Here is a 12,436-nt window from a genome sequence, read left to right as displayed (position 1 = left end):
CATTCTTCTTATTCATGAATAAGATTATCTATTTATTCATCTTCCAATTCTCTAGTTTCCAAATCCTTAAACATTTTCCCTCCTGAGGTGCCTCACAGATCCCCATGGCAAACAAGATTATTTTTATTCTATCTTCCAATTGGTCACTGCTGATTTATAGACATGGTATTGATTTTACAGACATGACATTTTTGAACTCTGAAAAAAATGTAGATTTATTTAAAATGCAGGCAAGTGAGCTAAAAATATACTTTCTCTTAAAAAAGTACTGTAGGCAAACACGCTGACCATATGAAGTTTCATTTTTACTTCTTTCTACTTTTTACTCATTTCATCTGTTAAACTGACTAAAACCCAACTTGTCTGCCAAAGTGATTATTCTCGAAGTGAGGGTTCAAATCATTTCTAAACTTAGCAACATTGAATTGTTTCTTCTTGCTAACACAGTAGGGATGTAATACCTCTTTGTAGTTTAATGTTTCCTGTCCAGATGACTAGTATGGTTACGACTGTTTTCTTTCATATGAATTGCCATTTAAAGTCTTTTGTATCACTTTATATTGACTATTGTTCTTCCTGAGTCTCGATTAGGAATCAATTTAATACTCCAGATACTAGCTCCCCCCATACCAATACTAGGTACATGTGTTGCAAACATGTTCTTCCATGACTTGACTTTCTAAGGTTATGGGTCCTCATTTATTATGCCTCCTAAGTTTCATGATGCTTTCTAAAAATGCTTCAAAAACTTAAAAAATGTGCTGGATATACAAGAGACAAAACAGATAATGAAGGACCTGGGAGAAGTCCAGACAGAGAAAACAGATGACATTATTACAGAGGAAGATCAGGCAAGTAGAGCAATCTGGGCAGGGAGCAAGCAGACGGCAAGTCAACAATGGTGTTCCTCTACGGTGCCGCCTGGCTTCCTGCTGGTCTTTCCTTGAAGATAAACTGTGACCCGGAAGTGCAGAGGTGCCAGTCTATGGGCAACCAGGTGGCAGATGGCCTGTGGAAGAGGATGGTCTGAATGGTGAAACTAATTCAAGGTATGATTCAAAGTTGGGAAGACACACAAAGAATGTGAAAGATATGGAACTTGCATGGGGCTGGAGAGGCCAAGACAAAACTTCCTGGCCTACGAGTCTTCTGGTGAGAAAGCAGCCATTTCTCTAAGAGGCCCTGGTTTCTCCTGCTGAGAAGGGAACATACCACCCTGACTATGCACCTACACCACTGCTCCTGTACCTAAGGCTCAGGGAACACTGTGGAAGATGGGGTGGTAAGCCTGTAAGAGCCAGAGGGCCAGAATGTCTGCTGACAATGTCTTCTATATATGACAAGGAAGCTATACCCACAAAACCTCAACAATATAGACAATTAAACAAGACCCACACAATGAAGGTACTAGTTAAACATACCAGTGCAGATGGGGGAGGTCTCACAAGGTTCCACTCCTAGATGAAGAGCTACAAGTAATTAATGGATGCTGAGAGAGAGAGAATCAGTCTTCTCCAGGGACAATCCCTGGTAAGTTATTCAGTCCCAAGTAGTCAGTCCTAGACACATATACATATGAGCTATACTAAATGGACTCATCACGTTATATACATGTAACAATGTGTGCACATGCACACACACACATACACACACACACACACACACACACACACACACACACATCCCTATATGTGACAATAATAATTTAAAAAGAGGTCATGAATTTGAGAAGGATTGAGGGGGACATGGGAGAAGTTAGAAGAGAAAGAATAAGAGAAGAAAATGATGTGAATACATTATACATGTAAGAAATTCTCAAAAAAGGTTTTAAAATTTTATTTTAAATTATTAAGTATTATATATGATGGCTTTCAATTAAATGGAGCATCTATATGAAAATAATTTATTATTTAATGTGGAAAACAGTAAAAATAAACTTCAGATGGGAGAAAACAATAAATACAGTAATCTCTATTTTTCAATACATTAAATCAGTTTCACTGAATTTAATTTTATAAATAATTAACACCACAGCTCTGGAACTGTCACAGTGTACAATATCAGGTAAGGGACTGGTACATCAGCAAGCTTGCAGCCCATCTTTAAATCTGCTAGTAATTAAAAGTCAGGTTACGACTGCGGCTAGGGCTTTGTAAAGTCTCAAGAAAAAGCTACCCCTCAAACATTTCTCTGTCTACTCTAAATGCACTAATATATTCAAAGACCAAACTATATATAAAAAAAAGATTCAGTTCTTTTTTTTTTCTTTTTGGGTTTTTCTAGACAGGGTTTCCCTGTGTAGCCCTGGCTGCCCCAGAACTTGCTCTGTAGACCAGGCTGGCCTTGAACTCAAGAGATTCACCTGCCTCTGCCTCCCAAGTGCTGGGATTAAAGGCGCGCGCCACCACCACCCAGCAAGATTAAGTTCTTAAAGCAGTAGCAAAAAAGGCTTTTTGATAAGAACTTGTGGGTGGCACCATGCTTGAAGCAATTCCTTAATTGTTGCAAATCTTCCTTCTTTCACAAATATTAACGAAGATGTGACAGGCATGTACCTGAGGTCAGTGCATTTATCTTCTGAGCTGCACATTTTCTCTGAAAGAGTAGAAGGAAAATCAGTGACTACATAACTTATCTTGTTTACCACAAATTTGTAGAAAGTCAAACATAATTACCAAAAAATGAAATACTGCCATTTAAAGTACTGAGTTAAAAAAACAATTTTGAATTATAGACTAAATATTTCTTTATGTGAGCCAAGTGCTTATTTATAAGATAAAGGAATTGTGAGTAAGGAAAAACAATTAACAATAGTTTGAACAAGTCCTTCAAACACAGGTAATACTGTGCATTACTTTCCTGAAGGTAACACGTGCCCCTGTGCTATTTCTATTAAACTACCCTTCCTAGATCTCATGGTTAAATTTAACTACAAACATTCACAGAACACTTACAGACACAAGAGCAAGGACAGCAGCAGCCAATGGCAACACGGTGGCCAAACACTAAGATGTTCATGCTGAAACTAACACACATGACTCAGAGTCCTTAGAAGTATTCCATATTCAGTATAAAACAACACATCATCTTCTGACCTCCCCTTTCGCTTCTGTTTTCTCTAACATGACTGATTTCCAACTGATATATACACTGGAAATGAAATTCTTAAGGTTATTAAAGGAAATACAAAGAAATAAGTTAATATATAATCTGCATTCTTAAAAAAGGTCTTATGGGGAGGTATTATTGCATTTGTCGTCCCTAAATGAATAAATTTTAAATGAGGAAGAATAAATGCAATGATTATAAAACTAAAATTTCAATAAAAAAATGTTGATAAAATGGTCAAAGTTCATTTAAAAAATATATCCAGGGTGTGTCTGGGACTTGGAGGTCTTGTTTTCTTTGACGTGGAGAACTTTGTCTTCAGTCCCGGCCTGGAACGAGAGAGAAGACACAATTTCTATGGAGAAGGAAATACTTGAAAATAATTTTGCAAAAACAGTTCTTAAATTGTTACTTGGTTAGTTATAAAAGCAAAGTTGAGCCCCTAAAACTCAAGAGTAAAACATGAGCTTGTGACTCTCGTTACTGAAGTTCAAGTCAGCCATACCTTTTTGTCCTTCTTGCAGCCTTCTGAAGTCTGTCTGCTGGGCAAAGAAAAGCCAAGAAATTCCATGAGGAAAAGGATAAGATAACTGAAAAGCTTCACAAAAATTAAAGAGATAAAACTGACAGATTGATGATAATATTATGCATATCCCAAACTAATTTTTAAGAATCTTGTATTACATTAATTAAATTAGTACTTCCATGTATGGAAGTGAATGGACAACTTTTGGAAGTCAGCTCTTCCCTTCCATCATGTGGTCCAGAGAGCAAGCCCAGGTCAGAAAGCTTGTTATCGAGCACTGATACCCTTGAGCTGTACTGCCGGCCTCACAGGTTAATCTGGTAGTATCACAGGTTAATCTGGTAGTATCGTTTCCTTACAATTCACTAGTTCTACTGGCATTAACCTTGATTTCTGCAATCGTGCTACAGTCAATACTTCAAAGAGACAAGTGAAAGGGCTTCGTGGCTTGAGAAACAGCTAGTGTGTCACTGTGCACTAGCAGACGTCCCCTGCGGGAATTTCTGTTTTGTTTAGATCACTCAGATCTTTCAACTTTTAGCTTCATTCTACACTAATTCAAAACTAAACTGGAATTTTCCCTAAATTCAAAAGCTCGGTTTGAGTTATTTCTAGCCATGGTAAGGCAACTAATATTTCCTCAGTGAGAGCAAACACAAGCCACCCTTTTAATAGTATGTATTTCAAATTTAACAGTTTCAGTAATTTTCATAAGACATATCCCTAGAAAATCACATTCCTCTTATTTTTTTAATTTAATTTTATGTGCATTGTTTTTTTGCCTACACGTATGTCTGTGTGTGTGCCTGGTACCTACTGAGGCCAAAAGAGGGCACTGAAACCCCTGGAACTGGAATTGCAGATGGTTGTGAGCCACCATGTGAGTTCTGGGGACCAACCCCAGGGTTCTATGCAAGGCTAGCAAGAACTACTGCACACCCCATTCCTCTTAATAACCGCATGCTTACCAGTATTTCTGGAGCTTTCTTTGGGTTGGCTGACTGAATTAATGTCATTATTTCTCAGTTCTTGGATAATGCCTTTATTTAAGCAAATATCCACATGTACATTGAAGAGGGTAAGATCAGAAGTCTTTTGTTCTTGGTTACAAACAGGACAAACTAGAGCTTGTCCTGTTACTGCCTCATCTGTGCAGGGCTGGATGGATTCTTGCTTACTTAATATTCCGACAGCTTCATCTGCCAATGAAATAGGACGAGACTGGTTTGGAAAATCAGGACATTCCTCTTTGCTGTGATGACTTCCTAAAGTGTCCATACTTGCTGCTTTCAATGAGCTGTCTTCAGTCTCTATGAGATCCACACCGTCTGCTGAAGTGATCTCTCCATCTTCATGATCCTGTTTCTCACATAGTGCATATTCCTTCTGACCAGTGTCTGCCGAGGAAGCACGTGAGAAAGAGGGCATTTCCGAGTTCTCACTGGCTGATGGCCCATCAAGACAAGCATCTACATGTTCATTAAAGGCTTCCAGACTGATGCCTTCTTGATCCCTAAAGCAAACTGGACATGTAAACGTCTGACAGTTATTTGAATTCTCTGATGTTTCCAAACTCTCGCTCATCTTCTTTAAAGCTTGGCATGGTTGTGAGGGCTGTAAAGCTTGCTGATCCACAATTTCACATCTGAGTGAGTCTTGATGGTTCGAGATCCTTTCTGATCGCTTTTTATCAAAGAAACTCTTCTTAGGAGACATTTCTAAAGGCTTTACAAACTCCGTTTTGTCTAGACTACACCCAGGAGATGACAGAGCTTGCTGTCCAGCCTGTAAGAAGCCAATGATGCTCCTCTGTTGGTGCTTCTTGTCATCTTCGTTGGAAAAAGTGGACATCCGAACACCTAAGTGAAATCAAAACCAATCACTTTCGAATTGTATGAAGACATTCACCCCCAATACAAATGGAACAAAACATTTAACGTAATACTATTATGACACAAACACAAAAGGTAAGCAGAGAGAAACAAGTACCTCTGGAGATGGACCCACACATAGGCATACATATTTTTAAAGGCTAAGGTTTGGACATATATGTATGTCTTTGTATGTTAGGCATATAATTTATCACTTAGCCACATTCCCAGACCAGTATTTTCCAAATTAAAGGACACTTTTTCAAAGCTGGTATTATGAAGAACTTACTTTGCTTTATAAAATTGGGTAAAATCAGTAAATGTTAAAAATCTATTGGAGTTACCGTGATTATATAGAACTTTCAATAATGTTTCACACATGGTGCCGTTAAATAAAGAGTAATTAATTGAAGTCAACTATAGAGACTCTTCAGCTCTGATTTTTTCAATAGACTTCACTTCTTAAGGCGTGTTTCATTTTTACAACCATTGAACAGAGAATTCCTGTGTGCCCTCTGCTGTCACTCACCCACAACTTCTGGAACCATACACATGCACTGACACAGCACTGTCACCCCAAGTCTATAGTTCACCTGAGGATTTACTCTCAGTAGTGTTCATGCTGAGTTTAGACGTAGCTATAAAGCCATGAATTCACCATTATAGAACCACACACAGTTGTTTCACTAGCCTAAAATTCCTCTGCTTTCTCTATTCATCTTTCCCCTTGGGCAATATTGTCTTTTTCCTGTCTCCAAGGTTTTGCCTTTCTCAAGATGCTATATAGCTGGAGTCTGACTTCTTTCACTTAGCAATATTTACTTAAATTTCCTTCTTGTGCTTTTGTAGCTCATTTACACACTGAACACTATCCCACTGTCTGGACATACACAGTTTATCAATCCACTAAAGTATACCTAGCTAGTTTCTAAGTTTTGCAATTATGAATGAAGTTGCTACAGATACTTGCTCTTTGGCTCTTTTTATTTTATTTTATTTTTATTATTATTATTATTGTTTTTTCGAGACAGGGTTTTTTGTATAGCATTGGCTGTCCTGGAAACTCGCTCTGTAGACCAGGCTGGCCTGGAACTCACAGAGATCTGCCCACCTCTGCCTCCCGAGTGCTGGCATTAAAGGTGTGTGCCACCATTGCCTGGCTATTTGGTTCTTTGTAACAGACTTCATCAGTGGTTTCATTGTACACTATCTCTCAAGTGTGAAAGTAAGATTAATGATCCACTCTTAGCAACTTGATAGTTTACTTGGAAGCTGGCTTTCTAGTTTGTTTGTTTCCAACAGGTAGTGACTGGCAGTGTCATAATCTTGATCTATAATTCTGAAATCCAAAACTTCTGAAATTGTAGCATAAAGTGATAAACAAAGCCTAAATTGGCATGATGTTATCTTACATGATGTCCATACAATCTAAACAATAAGTTCATTGTTGTTGTTTAGTGACAGAAATATTCACGTGTTTCATCATGTCATGATATACTAGATCCCCAACACAGCATTACAGAATATAATTTAAATGCCCTGGATTTGTTTTTCAATTCTGTTAATTTTTGAATTTGGAAACACCTTGTCTCAAGGACTTTAGAAAAAAGGATGAGAACAACTTCCATTGGTCCAGACAGAATTAAAGTCACCTTCTATCCATGCATCCAGTTCTAGGGATTACAATGTACAGCAGCAGAGTAAGAAGTTCTTAAATAGGTTTAAGAAATAAATATGGGAGGAAAAAGATCTCCCAAGTTGACCTTTTTTTTTTTTTTTTTTTTTGGTTTTTCGAGACAGGGTTTCTCTGTGTAGCTTTGCGCCTTTTCCTGGAACTCACTTGGTAGCCCAGGCTGGCCCCGAACTCACAGAGATCCGCCTGGCTCTGCCTTCCGAGTGCTGGGATTAAAGGCGTGCGCCACCACCGCCCAGCCCTTTTTTTTTAAGGGAGGAGCATTAAAGGGAAAAACAAGAAAGAGAGAGGCCTACCCATCAACCTTAACCTCAGGGGATGTGGAGAACCCGCGTTAACTTCTGTCCTTAGCAGTTCCTTAGCAACGGCATATATTTCTTCTGCAGTAGAAAGAGCAGACAGAACTGTAGATGCACGAGTTTTTACTTCAAAATTCACGTTCTTCAGCTTAATGGTAACAGTTCTCCCCTACAACACATGCAGCACATTACTGTGGAAGGTTCCAGAACTTGTAGAAAAAAGTTGATTACAGGTTAGAAAAGTTTAGGAAGGCTGCCTATACATATGAATATACCAAGTGTAATCAGCTGTTTATAAAACATGGTCATGTAAACTGTCATAATTAAGATCAATGTCTGATAATTCCCTGCTGGGTTCCAGCCTCCTGAATGCTTAAGGGAAGTCCCTAGTTTGTGTATCCTGCATAATGGGCATTAACAGCTTAGATGCAAGATTGTAAAACATTGGTAGCGAACTTCTGCCCTCCAGGGTTCTCCCATTGTGCTGTAAGCCTGTATTTAAGACCTCCTCCCTCCTTCAATAAAGAATGACCACACCCACACACACACACACACACACACACACACACACACACACACACAAAGTTAATAATAATGAAAAAAAAAAGATCAGTGTCTGAAAAATAATCACTTAGTAAATAATTACTAGTCCCTTCCTCAACTAATTAAAAGATGCTTTTATATGAAGAGCAAAGTTAACTAATCACCTTTACATTTATTGTACATCTCCCTAGGTTAATTCAGTATTGAAAGCCAAGGGGAATGAATAACTCAACACTTACTGCATGACTACCACATGCCAGAGTGCTATGCTGGAAGTCTTTAAGAATCCTCTTTACAGCTAGTGTCTTAAGGACATGAGGTGTCAGTTGGAGAGGCCTGATGACAGTTTAGTATTTCCTGGAGGGTTAAAGTAATGGGCAGCTGCCCCACTTGAGGCAAGTTCAGGTTTCTGACTCATTTCCTGACTCTTTCAGAGCCAGTAACTTTAGCTAGAGAAGCCTATCAAACATTCCCTAACCCAGGCAATGACTGAGACAGGAAATGATGAGGCCACTTCACCTTAGTGGTATTCTTCTCAACACCTATAACCCACAACACAGGACAAGCAAGACAGTGGCATTTGGTAGGGTATATGGCCAGTGGCTCTCAAGACTGGATTTTATAAAGACGAGGGAAAGGCTAACAAACTCACAACCGAACTAAGGAGACAGGACGCTAGTTACCACACCGTTCCCTGGAGCGGGGTTAGTTAAAGACAAGAGTAATCCAGATGCAGTCTGCAGCTGGGTTAACAGCAAGTGCTAAAGTCACTCTTCCAGTGTGACAACAATCTATAAGATGTTAACAATTGAGGCAAATAAGTGAGAGGTATAATGGAAATCACTATGTTCTTTTGGAAATAGTCTTAGAAATCTGAAATGATTCTAAAATTAAAAGTGTATTTAAAAACTTCTCAAAAAGAACTATTTTATGCTTAAGCGAGAGAAGAGCTAGAAGTAAAAATGCTCCTCAAATACTCCATTTTTCTGCAATGCCTTTCCAACACTTATGTATTACACTCTTTACAAGCCAAGCCTGGTTTGAGAAGATTGAGAAAACACTAAACGTGGACTGCTCTGAAGGAAGACTACACAGCTAATAGTTCATTCCAGACTTCTGTTCTCAATGTGTGAACCAGGATTAGAGTCCTGAAACACAGTGCCTGTTCCAGAAGGTCACTGTCACGGTGAGCAAAGTCACCAAGGGTGATTGGGAAAGGATTTATGATAGGAGGAGACAGTTGTAGAACCACCCTTCCCTTTACCGTTCAGGTCTGATCTGAGTGTTGAGGGCACAAAGCTGCCCTTATCACCCTGGAACCACTCCAGTGTCACATACGGGACACATAGGTGTCCTTCATACCATGTTTCCATCACAGACCTCACACAGGTCAGGCTCGACGTTGTTTCTGATTGCTGAGGATAGGAATATTCTATTTTATTTGTATCCCGCGTTAATAAATATGTGGTCTCTTGACCTAGAGTAGTATCCTAGAATGAAAAAAGCTAAGAACCAGAATCATCCCGTAAAAATCCAGTACCTTCAGTCCTTCCTTCTGGAGATCACGAGCAAGTTCAGTGCACAGCTCTCGGCATAAGCTGAACTGTTCTTCTGTGTGACTTATTTCACTAAACGTCCTAGAGAGACAAGAAGGATTTTGGTGCACAATGTAAACTATAGCTGAATTATTTGATAATAATAGAGTACATTCAAATAGCCTAGCATTGTATTTTCTTCAGTACAAATTAAAGTTTTCACATCAACTAACGCATAATTAAGTAAAAATACCTATATTCTACATAAATGATCAAAAGCATTTAGATAGGTACACTGATCAACAAACCCCACAATTTTATGCTTTCTCCTTTTTTAGATATGATCTCACTTTGTAGCCCTGGAGTGAGTCTAGCACTCACTCTGTAGACCAGGCTGGCCTTGAACTCATAGAGGTCAGCCTCCCTAGAGCTAGGGTTAAAGGCGTGTGTACCATGCTCAGTTCTTCATTCATTTTTCAACTGACATATTGGTGCTTTCTCATTATGAGTTCTTTACATATCAGAGAAGCTAGCACTTATATGTGATTATGAACTGGGACCTTCCTCCCCTAGTCCCATACTAAATTTGATATCTTAATGCATTTTTTTTAAAACCCACAGTGAGTTTTCAAAAAGAAAGGAACCAGTCAGTGATTCTTAAATGTCTCAATAGTTTTGATGTTTTGAAGAACTAATTGAGAGACTTTTAAAATGGACACATTTTCCCCTAAACAAAGTTCCATTAAGATTTCATGTGACTCAAAAAAAGATTCTAAGCCCCACAAATCTAGGCAATCTCTAAGCTTTCCTTTACCAATATTACTTCACACTCGATTCTTTATCTGAAACACTTAACTCAAGAAGGAAGATTTGGATTTGGGTTGCTTTTTTAAAATAATTTTATTTTATAATATGTTTGCATATGGTGAGATGTCCTCAGATGGAACCCAGGTTTAAGAACAAAATTTGTTAGTTTCGTATACACCTTATATACAGAGCCTGAAGGTACTTGTACACAGTGTTCTAACAATCTCTGTTTTGACTGCAACCCACCACATAAAATGAGGGGCCAAGTTTTTCATGTGTGATAGCATCCTGATAGCATCAGGAAGTCTTGGATTTGGACCATTTCAGAATTCAGAAATTCATATCAATATGGAGATGCTCAACATGTAACTGAAACCTCTGCTCATTTGGCCAATATCGGAAGTTCTTAGAACTCCCACTGTAATATTTTATGATTCTCAGGTAAACATTTAATTGTTCTTATAAAGAAGATTAGAAATCCTAAAATGCCCAGTTTTCACCAAACAGGAGTAACATCTGTATTAAAAAACAGAAATGTCAACCATGTTGTTCTACTGTGAGTAGAGTAACCAAAGGTACTGCACCGAGCTTACTGAGGTGAGGTGTTTACTTCAGGAGTATAAGCTGCCCAAACTGTGAAGCTTTTTTATTGTAGTGATGCTTTACACTACATGAACTTGAGACAGTTTAACACACACTGAATCATAGGTCATTAACTTTATTTTTATTTAACATAAAAGGACAAATATTACCTTTCAACACTCATACTTTTCCTTTCTCCATCCCTGAAATGAGGAAAAAAAAAGGTCTTTATTTCTTTCTCAAAAAGACCTTTTGGTCAATAAGAGAATTTAATGTATTCCTTTTAATTAATTAATTTTATGCATGTGGGTGTTTTGCTGGTATGTCTGTCTGTGCACCATGTATGTTCAGTGCTCACAGAGGTCAGAAGAGAGTGCTGTATCCCTGAAAATGGAACCACCATTTGTGAGCCACCACATGGGTGCTAGGAATCAAAACTGGGTCCTCTGGAAGGCAGCCAGTGCTTTTAACTGCTGAGCCACCTCTACAGTCCCCTAACATCCTCTTTAAAAATTTCGTCTAAAAACATTTATATCTTACAAAAATATGAGGCTTTCTTTTAAATCTAAAAATGAAACTTTCACTAAGACATAAATAGATAAGATACTTTGATTTCATGTGTCATGGATCAAATCTATATCTATGGTAGAAAAATATTTGGAAATAGGTATCTAACCTGCTTCTATTAAAAGTCTGGATATTAAACTTATGAAAATAAATAGGAGGCAGGAGCATAACAGTTCCTGGCCACAGGATCCATGCACATGTCACAAAATGCAATGCTGTTTCATTTGGGGGCTGGTACATCAACTTCTCCCCTACATGCCATCCATCATTCATGTCTGTCAGAATTTGGCACAGGAGGCTGAGGATCTACACCATCCACTTTGACTGGAGTCTAGCTACTCTGACGGGGGCAACTGAACTAAAGAAACTGAAGTAACATGCGTTTTATTCATTTTCCAAATACTTAATGGATGTAATATGCCTAAGAACTGCTCGAGAACAGAGAATAATGAATAAAATATACCAAGTGCTTGTGTGGAGCTTACATCCCAGTGGCTGTAAACAAGTATAGAATACACACAGGGCCTGTGAAGGTAGCTCAGTCATACAGAGCTTGTCTCACATGACCAAGGCCTTGGGTTTGAGTCCCAATAATGCAAAGAACAAAAAACCAAAAAACCAACCAAACAAAAAACCCAAAACAAAACCGATCAAGCAAAAGAAAGTAGGCCTGATGACACAATCCTCTAACAATAATCCCAGCTGTCTGGGAAGTTTAGGCAAGAGGACCACAAGTTCAAGGCCAGCCTGGGCTATAAGGTATTCAAATCACCTAGTTAACGTAAGTTAGACCCTGTTTCAAAATAGGAGAAAGACGTTGTTCAGTGGTAAAGCACATACCTAACATGTGTGAGATTCGATCAATTACAAGAACCCTCCACCCAAAAAACTCGACAAACAAACAA

General features: G+C 38.5%; 1 protein-coding gene across 9 annotated transcripts in view; it reads right to left on the bottom strand.

The window, feature by feature from the left end:
* Nucleotides 1-1,820: 1,820 nt before the first annotated feature.
* The window catches only part of Polk (DNA polymerase kappa), a 68,268-nt gene continuing 57,652 nt past the window's right edge, over nt 1,821-12,436 (bottom strand). For 5 of the 9 annotated variants that reach the window (XM_052743505.1, XM_052743507.1, XM_052743510.1 and 2 more), the window contains 6 exons: nt 11,135-11,167; nt 9,581-9,677; nt 7,495-7,666; nt 4,603-5,493; nt 3,614-3,650; nt 1,821-3,437 (listed from right to left, as the gene is read on the bottom strand). In XM_052743505.1, coding sequence (XP_052599465.1) covers nt 3,353-3,437; nt 3,614-3,650; nt 4,603-5,493; nt 7,495-7,666; nt 9,581-9,677; nt 11,135-11,167 — 1,315 coding nt within the window. In that variant the 3' untranslated portion in view covers nt 1,821-3,352. The remainder of the gene's footprint in view (nt 3,438-3,613; nt 3,651-4,602; nt 5,494-7,494; nt 7,667-9,580; nt 9,678-11,134; nt 11,168-12,436) is intronic. The other 4 variants (XM_052743506.1, XM_052743508.1, XR_008219583.1 and 1 more) reach the window with 3 other exon arrangements.

The sequence above is a fragment of the Peromyscus californicus genome, unplaced genomic scaffold (genome assembly GCF_007827085.1).
Source record: "Peromyscus californicus insignis strain IS unplaced genomic scaffold, ASM782708v3 Scaffold_18__1_contigs__length_77618521, whole genome shotgun sequence".
NCBI lineage: Eukaryota > Metazoa > Chordata > Mammalia > Rodentia > Cricetidae > Peromyscus > Peromyscus californicus.
This window is presented reverse-complemented; position numbering and strand designations above follow the sequence as displayed.